Source organism: Caretta caretta, chromosome 6, assembly GCF_965140235.1.
Source record: "Caretta caretta isolate rCarCar2 chromosome 6, rCarCar1.hap1, whole genome shotgun sequence".
NCBI lineage: Eukaryota > Metazoa > Chordata > Testudines > Cheloniidae > Caretta > Caretta caretta.
The window spans coordinates 85,288,443-85,308,993 of NC_134211.1; the positions used below are offsets into that span (position 1 = coordinate 85,288,443).

Here is a 20,551-nt window from a genome sequence, read left to right on the forward strand (position 1 = left end):
GAACTTCAAAAAGACACTACCTAATGAACATTAGGGGCTAAGTTATATGTGCCTCATGCAGGTGTGCAAGGAGGTAACAGAGGCCTTCCTCCACCTACCTAGTACATCCATGAGGGCAGCAAACTTAATTTGACTAAAAGCACGCTTTATACTTAACATCTATAAAAACACTCACATCACAATCTTCAGTTTGCTACTTCAATTTCAATTATATGATTTCCTAAAATCCCTAGAAAACTGCAAATTGTTTAAAACATTTTGTAATTACTTACTTGAATAATTTTTAAAGGTGAATCAGCTTGGTATGTTTGAAGCCTATATACATAATGAATCAGCATGTTAAGCATATTGCAGGCAACATGTGCAACTGTTTTATTTGGAAACTGTAAAAAAGAGAAATGAGTGATAATTACTTTATGACTCTCCATGGTTTCAAGCTATGACACACTGAATATGATGGACAAACATCTCATTAATAGTATTACAGATTTAGAAAGAGATTAGCAGGACCTGTGGAATGAGTCCATTGCTTTATACTTACTGATCTTCAATTTAACATGAATTACTTTATGATCAGAGACATAAATGGAGTCACTTGATTTCATAGGAGAGGAAGAAAAGACCCATGGGCTGCACATCAAAGGGAAAAAACCTTAAGATTTATATTTAGGCTGGCTAATAGTCCCTAGTTCAGAATTGAAGCAGATGACAAGTAGCTGTGCCTTCTTAGAGATTCTGTCAAAACCAAAAATGAATGAAGCAGTAAGCTTTTGTGGGTAAAAACCCCACTCTTCAGATGCATGAAATGGGTTTTTTTACCCACGAAAGCTTATACCCAAATAAATCTGTTAGTCTTTAAGGCGCCACCAGACTCCTCGTTATTTCTGTGGATACAGACTAACACGGCTACCCCTCTGGTACTCAGTAAGCAACAGGATCATGCAAGTAAACTGGTAGATGAAGAGAGAAAAGATTCAGATTTACAGAACATTCATTTTCCTTTTGTTGGAGAGGTGGTGGCATGGATTGAACAGACTTTTTATGAACAGGTGGGAAGCCAGTTTTCAGAGTACCAGGACAGCAGGGCTGACGAGGAAAGCTTTAAACAAGGAAGCAAAGACAGAGAGCTCAGGTAAAAAAAAGCAGGACCTAGAGTAGCAAATGGGAAGACTATCAGAAGAGGGAGAGAGTGGAGGGAACCAAATGGTGCTGAGCAGACAGTTTCAAAAGGAACTCAGGGATACTGAGAGATGAGAGAGAGAACGGGTAAAAATGTAACATGGGGAATTGAGAGGCAGGGGAGAAATGTATTTTTTTTTTTAAAAAAAAACCTAAGGTGACTATAAAGAAAAAAGTACAACATAATGAATAAGTATTTCTTTTACTTAGGACACTCAGGTATAAAGGATGTTTTCCAAATCTTTTACATAGTTAAAGTGGCAAGTGTTGAAGCAGATAATGTTAGAATCTCTTCATCGAAAAATACTCAATGAGGAAAAAACTTCAGGGACTTCACAACATAAAGGAGATGCAGACAGCTGACCAGGATACACAAGGACAGCAGACCCTTACTTGTACCCGAGCCTAGGCGACATCTGATGGTATGGGAAGGATTGAGACTGAGAACCATGTTAGGCTATTTCCCTTCCTATACATTTTACTGTTCCTTAAACTATTAACTGCGGACACAGGCTTTGGAAATTTAAGAGAAATAAAATTTAAGAGAAATAAAAATTTAAATTTAATTAAATGAAATTTAATTTCATTCTTAATTCTAACATACCTCTCTCTCCCCAAACCTAAGCTAGATATACACAAAAAGCACAGTGTTATTAACACGAATGCAACTGTAGACAACCATTTACAGAGAGCATAAACTGCACAGAAGAAAAACATTTATACATAATATACAGGAAAAAGCACGCAAAGGAATTCTTACTCAACAATATAAACTTTCTGCATCCTTAATTAAACCGAGTACTCTAATCCATATTATCTCTGAATCACAGATCACCCAGAAAATCATTTTAAGTGATTCATGGATGAACTATATAGAAATAACAGGGCTGTAGTTTATGTTACTGACATACAGAATGAGCTCAGACATGACTTAAGGATTTTACATTTTTCTTCTTCATAGTTGTTTAATGTTGAAGATCTAGAAAATAAATCAGTTCAGAGTGTCTTTTATTAAAAGATTAAGCAGAAAGTTACAGAACAAATATTACTTTAAGCGAAATATGCCACTAGCTAGGTGAAGTTGGTTCTCCTGACAATTTACAAGGAATACAATACAATGGTCAAACTGATATTACAGTTGGAATACAATCTATAAGTCAATGGTCTGACTTATCTGGCTTGCCAATTAGTAATGAAATAATACTAAGTTAAGAAAAACAATCCTCAAGATTTTACAGAAAGGTTGATGGGAGAATCCCTTTACCTTAACTTGCTTAAATAACTCAAAGTCTGCTGAAAGTAACAGCTGTTATTTTGTCTTGATTCTAAAGACATACAATTCAAAATAATTTCCTGGTAGCCTCCCTTTTGGCTACCTGTCTCCCATTAAACTTTGCTGTTCACAAGGATTATATTAATCTTGGTTTGTCTAATATATTTCCCTCCCTATATAAACATTGTCTATAGTTTGCTGAAAGTCTGGCACAAACACCAAATATTTTCTAAAACTCCAGACTAACAGCAGCTTTAGAATAACACTGGTTTAACCCAGGGAGCCCTCACTGTATCAACACTTAAAACACAAAAACATATGTATACATACACACACGCACGCGCTGGTGGGCACTGGAATGATTTGAGGGCCCTCTAATTGTTCTACAGAAGGATCTTCACACTTTCTTCTCTTTATAGTCTCTAACTACGTGGTTGGTCCTAGTTGATATTTACCGGTATCTTTGTTGACAAGATGTGATCTGTGCTTTTGCATGCAGTGGGGCTGTGATCTTTACCTTTCTTGGTTATACTTCAGACTTGGCTTAGTTGTTCCAGTGCTCTTCACTTCTCCTTCCCTGGGTGGCCAGTCCACAGAATAGAGCAGGATACAGCTCAGGTATCTTGTTGGTGAGAGAGAAAGTTACCCCCCCTTTTTCTGCAAATGGTAAGCATCTTTTGTAGGGATCAAGGATTCTTCTACTCTGCCCTAATAGATATTCTTGCTTAATTAGCAGTTCCAGGCTGGTATAGATCATCAGGGACTAATGACTTGACACCTTTGTCTTGGAGTTACATGGAAGGTTTCCAGACTAGGATGTATAGATTGTAACCCAAATCATTACTAAATGCAAACAGAAGTCTCCTGAAATCAGCACACAAGAAGTTGTCATGTGATAAGAAACTGTTAGGCAAGCTTCCACTTTAGGCTCCAGATTCAAATGTCTTGATTGTTTAAATATAATTAACGACTTATTCAAGGATATGCATTCACTCATTTCCACACATTCTCATGACAGTGAGTTAGTTCTGACACTGGGAAAATAGTTTAAGAAGTGGGGTAGTGGCTAGGACAACTATACAGCCTTTATCCTAATAACCCTTTGCCTATGTACAAAAAACTGCTTTAAACATCTCTTAGCAGTGCTAACCTTTGTTATATATTTGGTCAAACAAAGTCACTCACAGGCCTAAGTCCATATACAGCCTATGTTCCTTACGTATCCCTCCCCTCTTTCGAATAAGGGGGGGCGGGGGGGACATTGTAACACCGTAGTCTGGAGGGGAGACCTACGCTAGAGAACTTTAGGATCAATCAGTTGTCTTTACATTATTCATAAATTAACTATAATTTTAATAATAAAGCTGTTTATAAACTTATAATTTTAGAATAAAGCTAAAATAATTTAAAACATTATAAAAGTAAGGATTACATCATCTTAATGCGTGTTAATTTTCATTTGATCATCAGTTCCACCAGGTGAACTTTGTATGTCATTCTGAAACCAACAGAACTCCACTGGCCATCACATACAGTCCTCAGCTAAAACCTCTCCAACGCATCATCAGTCTTCTACAACCCATCCTGGACAACGATCCCTCACTTTCACAGGCCTTGGGAGACAGGCCAGTCCTCGCCCACAGACAACCTGAACCATATTCTCACCAGCAACGACACACCACACCATAGTAACTAACTCAGGAACCAATCCATGCAACAATCCTCGATGCCAACTCTGCCCACATATCTACACCAGCGACACCATCACAGGACCTAACCAGATCAGCCACACCATCACCGGTTCATTCACCTGCCCGTCCACCAATGTAATATACGTCATCATGTGCCAGCAACACCCCTCTGCTATGTACATCGGCCAAACTGGACAGTCCCTACATAAAAGGATAAATGTACACACATCAGATATCAGGAATGGCAATATACAAAAATCTGTAGGAGAAAACTTCAATTTCCCTGGACACCCAATAGCAGATTTAAAGGTAGCCATCCTGCAGCAAAAAAATTTCAGGACCAGACTTCAAAGAGAAGCTGCTGAGCTTCAGTTCATTTGCAATTTTGACACCATCAGCTCAGGATTAAACAAAGACTGTGAATGGCTAGCCAACTACAGAAGCAGTTTCTCCTCCCTCGGTGTTCACACCTCAACTGCTAGAAGAGGGCCTCATCCTCCCTGATTGAACTAACCTTGTTATCCCTAGCCTGATTCTTGCTTGCATATTTGTACCTGCCTCTGGAAATTTCCACTACATGCATCTGACGAAGTGGGTATTCACTCACGAAAGCTCATGCTCCAGTACGTCTGTTAGTCTAGAAGGTGCCACAGGACTCTTCGCTGCTTTTACAGATCCAGACAAACACGGCTACCCCTCTGATACTCGTATGTCATTGTGGTTTTAAAATATCAAAAATTTTCCACTTTTGTTCTTTGACCTTTTGAATTTTTACCTAAGTAGTAGGGGTCAAGAGGAAAGAACTTTTATTCCACTTCTATGTTTCACAGTTTTGTGGGATAATAAAAGAAAAGTTATAAGTGTAGTGCTCAAGTTTCCCAGTATGTTTAGAATTACATATTTTGATGTTTCACAACCTAAAATTTGAATTTATTACATTTGATTTTTATTATTTCTGTTTATTGGATACCCTTAGTTTCACAGCATGGAAGTTCCTATGATCCAACAATAGCCAAATGTAGTTTAAAAAATAATTGTTTCAAAGAATTCTACAGTTGCTCTTTGAACCTTGGTATCCAATTATAAAAGACTATAGCTTTTAAATTTAGTTAAAACACATGGTTAGGATTACAGTCAACATCAGGAAATTTGGGAATGGTATCTTATGGGGGAGGGATAGCTCTAGTGGTTTGAGCATTGGCCTGCTAAACCCAGGGTTGTGAGTTCAATCCTTGAGGGGGCCATTTAGGGATCTAGGGCAAAAATTGGGGATTGGTCCTGCTTTGAACAGGGGGTTGGACTAGATCTCCTGATGTCCCTTCCAACCCTGATATTCTATGATTCTAATCTGTGTTTTTGCCAATCTTGGCCATCTAATTGAATTTGATGGAAATGCCACTTCTGTTTTCTTGTATCTAGTGTGACAGACCCAGACCAGTGGGGTACAGGAGTCTGGTAGAAGGCAAATATACTGGCCACTTGATGAATAGTTTTCTGTTCCCTGAGTAACCAGAGCAGGGGCTGCACTAGAGCAATCAGGAACCTGCTAGAACCAATTAAGACAAGCAAGCTAAGTAAGACACCTGAAGCTAATTAAGAACATACGAGAATCAATTATGGCAGGTAGACTAATCAGGACACATGGTTTAAAAAGGACCTCCCATCAGTCAATGGAGGGCATGCAAGGAGCAAGGAGTGAGAAGACATGTTGCTAGAGGACTGAGGAGTACAAGCGTGATCAGTCTTCAGGAGGAAGATCCTGCAGTGAGGATAAAGAAGGTGCTGGGGGGAGGCCACAGGGAAGTAGCCCAGGGAGCTGTACCTGTCATGCAGCTGATACAGGAGATATTGTAGACAGCTGCTATCCACAGGGCCCTGGGCTGGAACCTGGTGTAGAGGGTGGGCCCAGGTTCCCCACATCCCCCCAACTCCTGATCGGACACAGGAGGACTTGACCTGATCTGTGAGCAACACCAGAAAGGAAGGTCTAATTTGGAAAGGGATCTGGCCTGTTCCCGACCCTTTAGGTGGGACATCAGAGACTGCAGAGATTGTTCTCAGTTTCCCCCATGCTGGCCAGTGATGAGGTTAGCTGAGTGAACGGCAGGTTTGAGTCTCTAGCAGAAGGAAGCCAAACTGAGGGCTGCCGTGAACCTCTGAGGTGAGCAAGTCCGCCAAAAAGCACAGGAACCACCAAGGCAGAGGAGGAACTTTGTCACACTAGTACCACTATAATTTTTTGGCTTTATATTCAATAGTCTGAGGTAACTTCCTCCTATTGACCTGACCACATGTGAATTTTCTTGGTCATTACTTTACTTAGAGTATCACTGTGACTTGCACTGGAAATTAAGCTAAATCATGTATTAGTTATATGTTAACAAGGACTTAATTACCATCATGACTGGGTTTTTTTTTTTTTTTTTTTTTTTTACACCTTTCCTGTGTGGTACGTGAATGATTCCATAACACTAATATTTTCACCACCATAACTTTCTAACAAAGCAACAAGGCATTCTATGCATATGCTTAGCACTCTAATTTATTTGAAATTTTACTTCTGCTTTCTCCTCCACTCCCCACCTTGCCACACTTTGCCAGGCAGAAGGGTGGCGAGTAGCGTTTTGTTCCATATTGCCCCCACCTTCCCCTTGCTGTACCTGTAAGACAGCTTTGTGTGAAATTTCCTTCAGAGGAATTTTATTTTAAAGGATTTATTTTAGAGGATTCTGACATTTTTAATAAACTTCAAATACTTATAGACTGCAGCAATATGATGAACTGCGCATCATCCTGCCTGAGAATCAAGAGATCTTACTTGGTTAGCTTCTTCTAAATAATCTTGTTTATCTAGGTTCCCTTCCTCAATTTCTGCTTCATCATCACCACCTCAAGTTATTTTCTAGATCACCTGAGTCTGTCCAAGTCTGTTAATAATTCTTGTACCTTTTCCTTACATTGCATATTAAATCCTTTTAACTTTTTCACTCTTCAGTTTTCTTACTCAGGGCTTGTCCACACTTACTGGGGAATTGATGTGTGGTGATCGACGGTCAATTTAGCGGGTCTAGTGAAGACCCGCTAAATCGACCTCAGATCACTCTCCCGTCGACTCCTGTACTCCACCGGATTGAGAAGAGTAAGGAGTCAATGGGAGAGCGTCTCCCATTGACATCACGTAGTGTGGACCCCATAGTAAGTAGATCTAAGCTATGTCGACTTGAGTTACGCTATTCACGTAACTCAAATTGCGTAGCTTAGATCAACTTTTCCCTGTTGTGTAGACAAGGCCTTACTCTCTTATGTGCCTCATCCAAGCACTGACTGAGTACTCTATTTTTATATTACAGAGAGTTTATTACTAATGCAGCAAGTTCAACATCAGAGAGCAAAGAGAGTGATGGTTGACCGCACGACTAAAATTGTCTGGAATAAGAATGGAAGCGTTGGATGTAAATGTCACTAGTTGGAACTGTGACTAAAAGAAAATTTGCACTTAAAAATATTTTTTTTGTCCCAATATAAACCGATTGTTTCTCTCCTGTAGCTCTACCTTGGGACCTCCGTGAGACAATGATAGCAGTTCTAACAATGGGTTTCTTCTTGGGCATAAGTCTCTGAAGCTTAGTTTAGGGAACTTTAATAGTTCCCTAAACAAAGCACTCAAATTCAATTAGTTTGAATAGCAACAAGAACCACTGCTTTTTCCTTAGCAAGAAACTTCACCTCTGATCTATTAACAGTAACTCCTAATTGGAGACATCCTCTTTTTCCTTTGGCTGAAAGCAGACATTTGCAATTGTGCTGGCGGAGTACAAACTGGACCAGATTTTTCTTCAGGCTACAGGTCCGATATACACTATTCAAAAACACATTTTAAAAGGTTTATTTCTCAAAAATTCCAACAATTCGACTCCTGGTTGGCTCACCATAAGACTCAGTTAATTATGACACTCGAATAATAGCCTAAGCAATAGGGTAGCAGCTAAGACAATATTATAGCCTAATAACCCTTTGCCTATATACAAAAAGCTGCTTTAAGTATCTCTTAGCAATGCTAACTTTTGTAATACATTTGGTCAACCTAAGTCACTCAAAAGCCTAAATGGCCTATGTTCTTTACAACTAGGAAAAATCCCCAGGCTCACTGTGCTTATTTTTTTTGCAGTATGGAGGGGAACAGTCATTTAGCATAGGTTTCCAACACTGTCAAAAGGCTATCAGATAGGTTTAGATCTTTCATTTACTTTCCTTTTACTTACCAGTGAACTAGAATACACCTTCTCTCAAATTCAGGGGATGCACTTCCATGTGGTTACGCGTCCAGCTCTGAACTGAACCTAGGGTCAATTACCCCAGTTGTAAAAGACGCTTAGAGAGACAGCATCTTTGATTTCCAGGAGATCCCATGAGGTCATTAGTCCTGTTCTATGACTCCTTGTTGGAATGCTATACCTTACAAACTTCAAAAAGGCAGACTTAAAAATGAAAGTTAAGAGTCGGTAAGGGAATACAGGTAGAGAATTAAGAGGAAGAGGAATTTAGGGTAGCTGTAACTTTCTGAATAGCAAAATATTCATGACAGAAAAGAACTACATTGCAAAAGAAAATAGTAGTAAAATAAATTATGGTTGTCACAATGGCTTTTTGGAAACAATATGAAAAGGAAATTACAGTGCACAATAAAACAAGGAGTTAGACATTTCATGTGGCATAAGTAAAACAGCAGATGCTCTGAGAGGAAGCTGTATCCTGGGCCAGCTTCTTACCGCCACAGATGCTGCATTTTGAATTTTTCATATCTTCAATATGACTGGGAAGAATGGGTGAAGTTATACACTTTGATGAAGCACAAGAAAAGGTGCTGATTGCAAACTTTAATTTTCTTTATCTGCATCAGAATCAAGAGATCTCGTGGATGACTCTTGTGAGTCAGTCAGAGGGATCCAAATGAGCGAGCAGATATAAGCAGTTACTTCTCTTCTTCTGTCTCTCAAACTATTTAGTTTTGCACTTTTGTTTATAAGTGGCTACAGATTCTGCCACCTTTTTGCATTTGACTGAAAGAAGGCAGACATTTGCAAAAGAAAATTTAAAATCTGCAGGAGAAGCTTCAGAGGTTAAGTCTAAAACAGAACTCTCTTCTATTCCTGATGAAATAATCTCTTCTGATCTGCTAAACAATAATGCAGAAGTGGTTGAGAGTACAATAAGCAGACTACAGATTCTCTACTTATGTGCCTGGGTGACCTTCATAGTACCTTAACATAAAAAAACCCTGAAAGCTTGACAACTGGCTTACAGAATTTGAAATTAAATCCAGACTGCTGGAAGTATCTTTAAAAACCTGCATGACTACCCATCAAGAAACTCATTAATACTATGTGAGACAGACAGTGGGGTGGAGGAACTTGGGGACTGTATGGACATCCTGAATGTCCAGATTATTGAATTTAAGAATCCTTCCTGACCTCTGCTGGCAACTAACTGAAGCCCTGAAGCATGAGATTCAATTATGGTTATTGCTTTAATGCAGAGTTGCAAGTGCTAAGAGTATGCTGCAGGCAATGCAAGCATTCCTGTTCTCCCCACTGCCCAGGAAGAAAGGGGATGAACAGGGGGCACTCAGTCACAGATTTTAAGGCCAGAAGGGAGCACCATGACCACCCAGCCCAACCCCCTGCACACATACAGGCAATACAATTTATCCAAGAAACTGAATTAAAGCACATCTGATTAAAAAAATAATAATCTAATCTTGTCTTCAAGACTCCAAGCCATGGTGAGTCCACCACCACCCTGGTAAGCTGTTCCAATGTTCAAGTGCTCTCTCAGCCAGGAAACTGCATTTTATTTCAGAGCTGAATTTGTCTAGCTTCAACTTCCAGCCCTTGGATCTTGTTGTGCCTTTGCCAGCAAGGTTGAAAAATCCCCTCGCTATCAGATACATTTTTTCCATGTGTAAGCACTTATGCACAGTGACCAAGCCACCTCTTAACCATCTCTTCAATAAACTAAATATATTGAGTTCCTTAAGCCTCACACTGTATGATACATTCAACACTGGTTCAGCTGAACCCATTTCTGATAACTGGTGTCAGCAACAGGTATTTTTTGGAAGGCTTTGAAGTCACTCCAAGCCCAAAATATTATTGAGTCGTACATAACCTCTAGCTGCAGTGGTACAGATGGCCAATTAGCATCTTTCATGCTGAGACTTTCAGTGTGGTTAAGAGAGAGAGCAGCATCTTCATAGTGTTTACAGAAAAACTGCTGGCTACAGTTGGACATAGCTTATTGGCTGGAGTTCTGAATGAGTTTCTGCATCCGAGTTATAAGCAAGCAATTTGCTTTTGACATCTACACTCCTGTTCAATGGTGTCCATACTGTACTTGTCAATACTTTAGACTAGAAATATAGCTTCCTGTATCTGTAGCCATTCATTCCTCTCCCAACAAGAAAATAACCCACTCTGGGAGTCCAAATCCTTGACGATGTGGAAGCCAAGACATTATTGATGTACCAATCTACATCTGGCTTGTTTCTCCATGACGCAAAACTGTATTTAAGAACTTTTCATATTAGACAGTACATTTGCAAATATTTTACCCCAGTGTTCAAGGTGACAGAAAAGGTGGCATGCTCCAAAGTTTTTGCCAACTTGCAGCAGTGTTTTTCAATTCAAGCACCAACTGGTCCATACTTAATAAGTGCACTTATTACAAGATACTGGTTTAAAATAATTGTTAATAAAAAGAATGGGAGAACAAACGGGAAAACAAATTATTTTGGATGACAGGATTAAAATATTGCACAAGTTTGATAAATTGGAGAGATGAGTTAAAATCAATTGTGACATTTGTCTAATATCAAATTCACACAGAAATTGGCTCAAACCATCAAATGTACAAGCTATAGGATACTGGAGAGACTATCAGGTCACTGAGAAGGTGTCACACCTAAAACGTGATGTGGCAAAACAGGCAATGGCAATATGGTGTTTAATTACTAAAAGAACAGTGCTGAAAACATCAGAATTATTTAGCTCCACTTGGCAAGGGTTAGCCTCCAAAGGTGCACCACCATTCTGTTTACCACAGACAAAAAAGACCATCTGTAGAGAGTTCAGGTGAGAATAAGGAAAATTAAGAAAGGTTTTGAAAATAAGACTTATTAAGAAAGGTTAAGAAAACAGAGCATGCTGTTGAGAAATATACCAGTCTGCAAAATGTTTAGGTAATAAAGATGCTATGAAGTGGGTAGGAGCCAGGTATTCTGATTATTCAATAAATGACAGAATAGTAAGGAATGGTTTTTAATAGGGAAAAATATAGTTTACATATTTGAGTTGGAAGGTGGGGGGGAGAAGGAAGATTGGCTAAAGAACAAGCTTGGCAATGGACAAGATTGTCAAGGAAGCTATAGAATACCATCATTAAGGCTGCAAGTCTTTCACAGAGGTCACAGAAGCCGTGACTTTCCATGACTTCTGTGACTTTTGCAGCTGACCCCAGGGCTGCCCAACCAGGCAACTAGTCCCAGGCTGCCCCGGAGCAGCATCCCCCCAGCATCTAAGACTGAGTTAGGGGTATTTTTAGTAAAGTCATGGACATGTCACTGACTGTGACTTTTTGGTTATTGCCCATGACTTTTACTAAAAATACCAGTGACTAAGTGTTAGTCTCTAAGGTGCCACAAGTATTCCTCGTTCTTTTTTCAGTGACTAAATCGTAGCCTTAATGATCACTACAGAAACTTAAGGCTGTTTCAGAATAATGAGGGTCCTACCACTCCCAAAGGAAAGGACAAGATCACTCCACAATAAATCTCCTCCATCAAGTAGTAATGCGGTGATATTGGTCCACAATTGCTACTAGCTATATTTGAATATAGTGCTTTTCAAAATATTTGTGTATAGCACCCATGTCTAAATAAGGTACAAATGAGTGAACAAATGCCAAAATAGCAATCACATGGACAATAATCCTTCACCCCACCTGGCTATCCAGAACACATGAAAATCTAGAGGTTTTTATAACAAACATCCACACAACCTAAAATTGTAAAAGTTTTAGTTTTATAAATTACCCAGATCATATTGAGGGGGAAGTGAAAAACTTTGTGAACAAACTGTAAAATTCCTCATCATTAACAAAATGTACTTGATAATTTTACAAATATATTCTAAAGTAAGACAGTAGTAAAATCAATTCTTCCTTTACTTTTTTGCCAAAATTAGAGTTCTGTTATTCCTTTCCTATAGATGATTTCATCATAAACTACAACAGTGCAAAGTTGTGACCTGCTTTAGGTTCATATTATACGTTGTGCTGCACTGCCCCAATGTGAGCTCTGAGAGGCACTTTGCCCCAGAAAGGCATAATACCTCTTGGAGCTCTCAAGTGCACAGGTAACACATCCCTTAGGATGGTACAGCATACTCCGCTTGCACATCTCATCAGAGCTGCTGACTGGTCAAGAGTAGAGACAGAGCTATTGTTCTGCCTCCTCTGCTCCATTTAGGGTGGCTTGCACTATGAAGAAGAAGTTCCTGAGGCTCAGTCCGCAGGGACTATAAATGTGACTGGCACTTGTGCAAGTGTGTAAGGAAGGGATACTCCTTGTGCCTTCCCCTTCAGCACACAATCTGGCCTTTAGATATTAAGCAATGACTTGCTTTGGCAGGTAATAAAAATGTTAGTTTCATCTTTAAAATGAATTAATTCTTTTGCTTCAGAGTGAACACAGGACTGGAAGCCAGGGACTTCTGTATGTAACCCTGTCTGACACTAAATCACTAAACTGCGTAGGGCAAGTCACTTAACTTGTATCTCACTCTCATCATCTGTAAAATGACACTTGACAAATTCAGAGTTGAGGATTAACTAGTTAATTTGCACACTGGACTTTGATGTAAATAATTTTTAATTTAAGTTGTAACAGATTGCAGTACACCTAGTCTCTTACCTTCAAAGAGACACAAATCACATTCAGTGCTTCCTTGATCTGAGGATGATGTGATTCATGAACCAGTTCCTCACAGATCCAAATGCCAAGGCTGCAAAGAGCAACACATCTGCAAAACAAGGTTAGATAACAAAAAACAGATAAGGAATGGTTACTTACCCTGCATTAACTGTAGTTTTTTGAGATGTTGCAGTCAGTGTGGTTCTCTCTATGCGCATGAGCTCACAATCTTTTGAATAGCAGTGTCCGTTGGGACTGCACATGCATCCTCTGCTTTCTCATGCTCCTGTATAAGAGCATAAATAGCAGAGTGGCCGCAACACTCCCTAGAAAGCTTGTGTTAGCCAAAAGCTCCTAACGCGGGGATGAAAGACAGGTTGCGGGATCCATGCATTACCACATCTCAAAGAACCACAGGAGTATGGGTCAGCATGGATCCCACTGTAGGTGACTGGCAAGTAATATCCTCCCTGGATGGTTGGAATGAGGAACATCAGCAGAATCAGTTGCACAGAATTTGGAGTACCGCTCTCCCAAATTTGGAATCTGACCTAGTAGCTAAGTCCAGTGTATAATGCTTGACAAATTTGAGTTTATTGCTCCAGGTAATAGCCTTTCAAATTCCTGATATCTGTATGTTTTGGAAACAAGCCAAGGATACTACATGGGCACTGGTGGAAAGGGCCTTAGTAGTTGGTGGGAGAGGTACAGCAGCTAACTGGTACTACAGTGAGATAATGACTTACCCATTTTGTAAGTCTTTGTGACACAATGGCCTGATCCTTTGGAGCAGTCAACAATAGCCACAATAGATTTGGTCCTGTTGATGCAGTATTGAAGAGGTCTGGATATTTCTAGGGTGTGAAGTTTCTTCTCCGCTTGTATGGAATGTGGCTTTCAGAAGAACACAAGTAAGTTGATTGACTGGTTTAAGTGGAACTTAGAAACCACTTTGGGGATAAATTTTGCAAGAGGTCTCAGTACAACCTTGTTTGTTGAAACAAAGTGCATGGGGGCTCTACCACAAGTGCCTGAAGCTTGCTCATTCTTCTGAGGTGACAACTACTAGAAAGACTATTTATAGTGTAAGATGATCGATGGAGCGCCCCAAGAGGGGCTTTAGAAAGACAATGTTGATTTCCTGTGCTAGAGTAGATACTCTAAATGATGAATATGCATGTAGAAAACCCTTAAGGAATCTGAATACTGTTGGATGAGAGAGGACTGAGAATGACTGTATTAGAGGAAGATACTGCTGCAACATGAACCTTGACTGAATTAAATGGAAGCCCAGAGTGTTAGTTACAGCAAATAGTCCAGAATCCTCAATATCGGAGTGGCTGCAGTGGGTTTTGGCCACCGTGAGTCTGTTCTATTTGAAGATGTATGTCTCATGAACAGTTTTCTGCTTTGTATTAGGATTTCCTGAACATGTGAGGTGCGGTTCTTTCCAGGCACTCAGCCAGCCAACATTCTCGCCAACAGTGGCAACAGTTTCAGTTCTGGGTGCAATTTTTGACCCTGATCTTGGAAAAACAGGTCTGGGCAATCTGGGAGCCTGATCAGTGGTTGCATGAACATCTGCTACAGGTCCATCAGCCTGAAATGTCTCAGCCAGTAACGAGCTATGAGAATAAGCCTGGGCTAGTCTCATCTGCCTGTAGCAATCAACCTGGAGATTAGGAGAATCAGTGGGAAGGCATAAAGAATGTCCCAATTTCAATGCAGATGGGTGTCCAGCAAGCATCCCAGGCTCATGTCTCCTGTGGAACAGAAGTCTAGGCAATTGATGTTGTCCTTGGTGGCAAACAGGTCTATCACTGGATCCTCCCATTGGTGGAATATCAAGTAGGTGATGGATTTCAGCAGTGTCCACTCATGGCTGGTGAGAGATTGTCTACTTAGAAAGTCTGTCAAGTCACTGTTCGCTCCCAAGAGGTGCATGGCTAGTGGGCATGTCATGCAGGTAGCACCAGTTCCAGAGTTATTGTTTTCTGGCAGTTACTGCTTCAGAGCAGGTACCCCCTCATGTATGTCATTTTACATCCTCTGAGGACCACATCTCTTGTATTTGCAGATGATTCAGGTGGGATTCTCAGCCTGTTCCACATGCTTCTGTGATTAATGCCTTGGGTGGTGATGGGTCACAGACAGTACCCCATTTTTAAACACTGTTGGGATGCAGGTACCAAATCAGCTCTGCAAAGACACAAGATAGAACTGAAGCTCTCGCTCATCTGATTCTTCGCAGGAGAGTACACTGATCTGAGCCAGAGCTGTAGAGGTGTGAGATGAAGTCTGGCAAGCAATGTCCCATATGTACATACAGACATATGGCCTAATAATGTGAGGCAAGGCCATACTGTTACAGCCAGGTGCAATACCACCATGTTTATTAACAACTCCAGTGAGAGGATTCAGTCCTAAGATAAGCATGCCCTCACCCTCATGGAATATATCCTGTCCCATATGAATTCTATCATGAGATGATTTCTTGTAGTTTGCCAGGAGGCCCAGCTGGCAAACAGAGGTAGCACATAGTTGAGGTTTGTCAGAGAACTTCCTGATGTGATCTGCTTCTGATCAGCTAGTCGTCTAGATATGGATATACATGGATGATTTTTTTCCTTAGGTGTGCATGTACAATGAGGCACTTTTGTAAAGACTCTCGATGCTGCAGAGAGTCCAAAGGGCAGTCCCGTGTACTGATAATGGCTTGGCCCCACCGTAAATCTCAGGTACTTCCTGCAGGCAAGGTGGATGGCAGTGTGGAAGTATGTTTTCTATAAGTCAAGAGCCATTAACTACTCCTGAGCCTGCAATGACTGGATAATGGAGTTAAGTGTTACCATCCTGAATCTCAGGCAGTATATGTATCTGTCAGTTTCTTCAGGTCTATGATAGGATGAAGATCCCCTTTCTTCTTTGGAGTAAGGAAATACCAGGAACAGAAGCCTGCCCCTCTCTCTCTCTGAACTTCTGCAGAACCTCTTCTATGGCTCCTAGATGAAGCACTGAGGCCACCTTTAGTAATAGGCTCCTGCGAGAAGAGTTCCAGAAGAGGAATGGGTGGTGATGTTTAGCACTCCTGTGTTGGCCATAATCTCCAATCATGCTCAATAGAAAGGGGAAAGATGGCTTCCAAAGGTCAACTCTGGGATGGTTGTGAGGTAGCTCTCAACTGTCTTGTCAAACCTGCCTTTGGGAGGAAATTTGATATGACAAAGAAGACTAAAATGGTGTTTTGTCTTTAAGGGGGCTGGTACCAGAAGGACATACAGGATGGTACTGGAGTGTAAACACTTAAGACTTCAGCACTGCCCTCAAAATCATTCTCTTTAGGGTATCACTCCTGTCTTTGAAGAAGGTTCCCTGCTTGTAGCAGGTTCCTCAGAGACAGTGAGGAAAAGTGTATCTCTGGGGATGGCAGTGTCACAGGCTAGGATTCTAGCATGGATATTGCTGGTGCCAGTGAAAAGAGGACGGTGGTGGTGTCTCCTTGAAGGCATACCTGAGTTGTCAAAGGGCTTGCTGGTTGGTGCCAGGATCTGTATTGGGTTGGATCTTGCCGTCAATATTTATACCAGTGTGACAGTTGCTCAAGCCTTCTTCGCTGACTTTGCCTTCAACATCATAGACAGTTGAGCACTTATCTCTCGGCCTCAAGTCCTTGAAGGATGGTTGTTTGACCACTGTGAGTTGTATTTGCACTCAGTGTTGGTACCTTACTTGTCAAATCACTTTCCCTGGATGTTGGTGCCAATGTGGTCAGCTTCGGGAAACCCAGCCCTGATGTTGATCGTCTTGGAACCCTTTTAGATTTCTTCTCTCTTCTGGAATCAAAGATGTAGGCACTTGCAAACCTCAGCTCTGGTTTGGAGGACGTTTCAATGCCTGGATCAAATGCAACTTCATGGATTGCTCCATGAAGTGTAGTTTGAGTCCTGGTCTCAAGATTTTCCAGTGTGAGATGAGAAGGACAGGCATATGAAAATCTGTTAGGGATATTACCTTCCCCAAGGCAGAAGAGGCATCTGCTGTGTCCACCAATTAAGGGCATCAGACCATTGCAAGTAGTACAGCATTTAAACCCCGTTGGCTTAGAATCTGCCATTACCAATGGTTGGTGCAAAGTATTTCACCCTGGTATATCTGAATGTATAGGAGGGTCTCACCTTGCTTATTCACTTCCTTTGGGAGGGAAGGGAGGGGCGAAGAATGCCCAACTAAAAAAAATCTCAATAAGGGGAAAAGAGATTTCGTCATGACTTGGAATTGGGTCAGACAGTCAGAGTTCTGTCTTGCGGCCACAGGTGGTAAGAGGGAACTGAAGGAGGGTTGTGGCCACTCCGCCCTTTATGCCCTCAAACAGGGCACATGAGAAGCCCTGACAAACACCGCTATTCAAAAGAGTCCAAGCCCATGTGCATGAGGCACATGCACACCTACAGCAGGATCTACACTGACACATTAAAAGAAGAACTCAAGATTCTAAGAATGCTCAGCTACCTGCAATAAAAACTATATAATATATGACATTTGTGATTTCTGGACTGCCTTCCAAGATACATTAAATACATAACTACAGTTTCCAAAACAAAAACCTTAATTTATGATGCTATATAAATGATTTTTAAAATTACAAGAATCTCAATTCCTCACCCCAGAGGCTAGAATAGGGTAAAAGTGGCGTTCCCTGCCAAGCAGTTGAAGGCCGGGGGAAAAGGAAGGACACCTGCAATTGTGCATATACTTTTCAGATTAAAAATTCAATCTGCAATTAGCACACACAATTTGTGGGTTAGGGCTACCCTCTACAGGTTAAAAAAAAATAATCAAGAAACAGACCAAAACCAAACAGATCAGTATTTTTAAAAATCTCATGATTTTTAAGACATCCTATTTATTACTATTTGCATCATAATAGCACCTAGGAGTCTCAGTCATGGACCAGTACCCCACTGTACAAACACAGAACAAAAAGACAACCCCATGGGTTTAGTTTTGTGTTTTGGGTCTTGCTCATGGATGTTTTAATACTTTATATTTGCAATAAAGAGGAGATGGTGAATCTTAGTGGAAGAAATCTACATTGATTTTCTTTAGTGCATGAGTAGAGCAAACAGATGTGAGGTACAAGACAGGACAGGAATTTGGAAGGGTGGACTTTATGGTAGGAGAAGTCTAAGGAGTTGATTACAGAGTCAGTGTGGATGAAGGAGAGAATCAAGGGCAGTGGAGAGGAGAAGATGGTGGTCAGAGAAAGAATTCAGCAATTGATAGGTCAGGGAGAGAATATTGCTGAGTGAAGATAAAGTCCAAGGAGTGGCCATTTTCACATGTGCAAGACATGACTCAGAGATGAAGGCTAAACATGAAGATGAAGGAGAGGAAATGGGAGAAGAAATGATTGAATGGGAAGTTAACATGAAAAGTTGCAGTTGCAAGGCTAATGTGGGAAATTGAAAGACAATGAAGAGATAGTACAGAGTCAAAATAAGTAAGGTGAGAAGGAGAGAAGTGGGTAGCAATTGACAGGTACATCAAGGGAAGGGGAAGAGTACAGTATGATAGATAGAAGTTCAAAGGCAGGAAGGGGGTTGGATCGCAGTGGGGGAGATATGTGGAAGCTGCAAGAATAGGAGTGCACTGAATCCCTGAGGGAAGCAAAGAGCTGGAGAGTCTGCTGAATAGAGTCAATGAGGAGACTTGCCTCAGGTGAGCCAGTTACTGATCTATGGGTAAAGTATGACTCATCGATTACTCAAGTAGGTTGTTACTACAGCCAGGCATTTGGTGAATGCCCTCGGTGTCCCTGACAGTCCAAATTGCAATTCCTGGTACTGATAATGGGAACTGACCACTTGAAATCTTAGATATTTTCTGTAGGTATGATGGACATCTATACAGAAGTAGGAATCTTGAAGGTCAAGAGCTGAGTATGACTCCTGTGGATCTAGGGAGAGAATTATGGAGGCCAGGGTTACCATCTTTAACTTGAATCTGCAGATGAAAGTATTCAGCTGTCTCAAATCCAGAATTAGTCAGGAGACCCCCTTTTCCTTTGCTATCAGAAAATATTGGGAGTAAACCCCTTTCCTTCTGAATTCTGTTGGAATCTCTTATTGCACCAAAAGTTACAAGTGATTCAACTTCTTGATGCAGCATGCTCTAATGGGGAGGGGATCCCCTGGAGAAGGAGGGGGAAGATTCAAGTGGAAAGGGTGGGTATTTAATGGAGTATCCTGGTTTTACTACCTCCATAGCCCCATGGTCTGTTATGGTTCTCCACATGCGATGAAAATAAAAAAGATGGTTTCCAAAAGGGGGGAAATAACAGAGTGAGCAACTAGAAGTCATACATAGCTCTTGGCAAATTTTCTTCCTCTAGGATGTAGATGAATGTGAAGATGATATAGAGGATGCTGATGGTTTTTTCCTCTGGAACTTCTGATGCTTTCTTGGGGGCTGAGGTGGTCTGTATTGAGGGTAATATGAGTGTGTAAGGTAAGACTGAGGCCTACCTGCTTTCCTCTTCAAAGCAGATGAATACACTCCTAAAGAATGCAAGGCCTCATTAGTCTTCTGAGTAAGATGATCTTTTTTTCCCCTGCAGTCCTGTGGGATTTTATTAGCAATTTGGAGAGGTTATCATAATTCAAATAGTCAAATGTTGCCAGTAATGCTAGCAAATTGGCTATTCTCATCTGTAGGCTTGCAAAGAAGCAATTTTTGCACTTAATTAAGTCTACTTCTTAAGTGCCTTATCTCAAGTGGTAGATTTGGAAGGACCTTGATTCATCTTTTCATGGACTGCTAACACTATGAGAATCTTGGAGCAGGATGTATATAAAACTGTATGAAACCTGTAGATGGTACTTGATATTGTTGCTGTAAATGCTTGCAAGTTGAAGCTAGAGAGGCCAGTTTCTGCCAGAGCAATTTCACAAGGTGCCTTCATTAGCAGGCATCACTAGACCACCTGGCATGGTTGTATCCAAGCTATCACAGAGCTTGTATGACTTCCCTTTGACAACTTCTACTAGGATCTCTAGCACATCTGCCATTCTGCTGAGAAATGCCCAAAAAGATGCTTTGCCCTCTGGCTATGAAGAAGGCATTAACAAAACTATAGCCATATGAGGAGATGGCAAGGTTATGTGAGCTAGAATAATGAGATCATCATTTTAACTTCTTCAGAGCCTTAGTCTAGATGTTCAGCAGAAGCATCTGGTTCTTGAATAGTTAAAAGTGCTATTCTTTGCGACAACAGAAGTGGAGATATAGGTCTGGAACATGTTGCAAATGCTGACCAACTGGCACACTGAAAGCCTTATCGAGCCCAATAGGGCAAAGGGTTCTGTAAAACATAGGGAGCAGGGGACCATGGTGGAAGATACCAAGAAATAGGGTTCATGTGAACTTCAGAACGAGGGTAAT

General features: G+C 40.8%; 1 protein-coding gene across 9 annotated transcripts in view; it reads right to left on the minus strand.

The window, feature by feature from the left end:
* The window catches only part of RALGAPA1 (Ral GTPase activating protein catalytic subunit alpha 1), a 238,149-nt gene that overhangs the window by 92,599 nt on the left and 124,999 nt on the right, over positions 1-20,551 (minus strand). For all 9 annotated transcript variants that reach the window (XM_048855930.2, XM_048855931.2, XM_048855932.2 and 6 more), the window contains 2 exons: positions 13,112-13,220; positions 273-383 (listed from right to left, as the gene is read on the minus strand). In XM_048855930.2, coding sequence (XP_048711887.1) covers positions 273-383; positions 13,112-13,220 — 220 coding nt within the window. The remainder of the gene's footprint in view (positions 1-272; positions 384-13,111; positions 13,221-20,551) is intronic.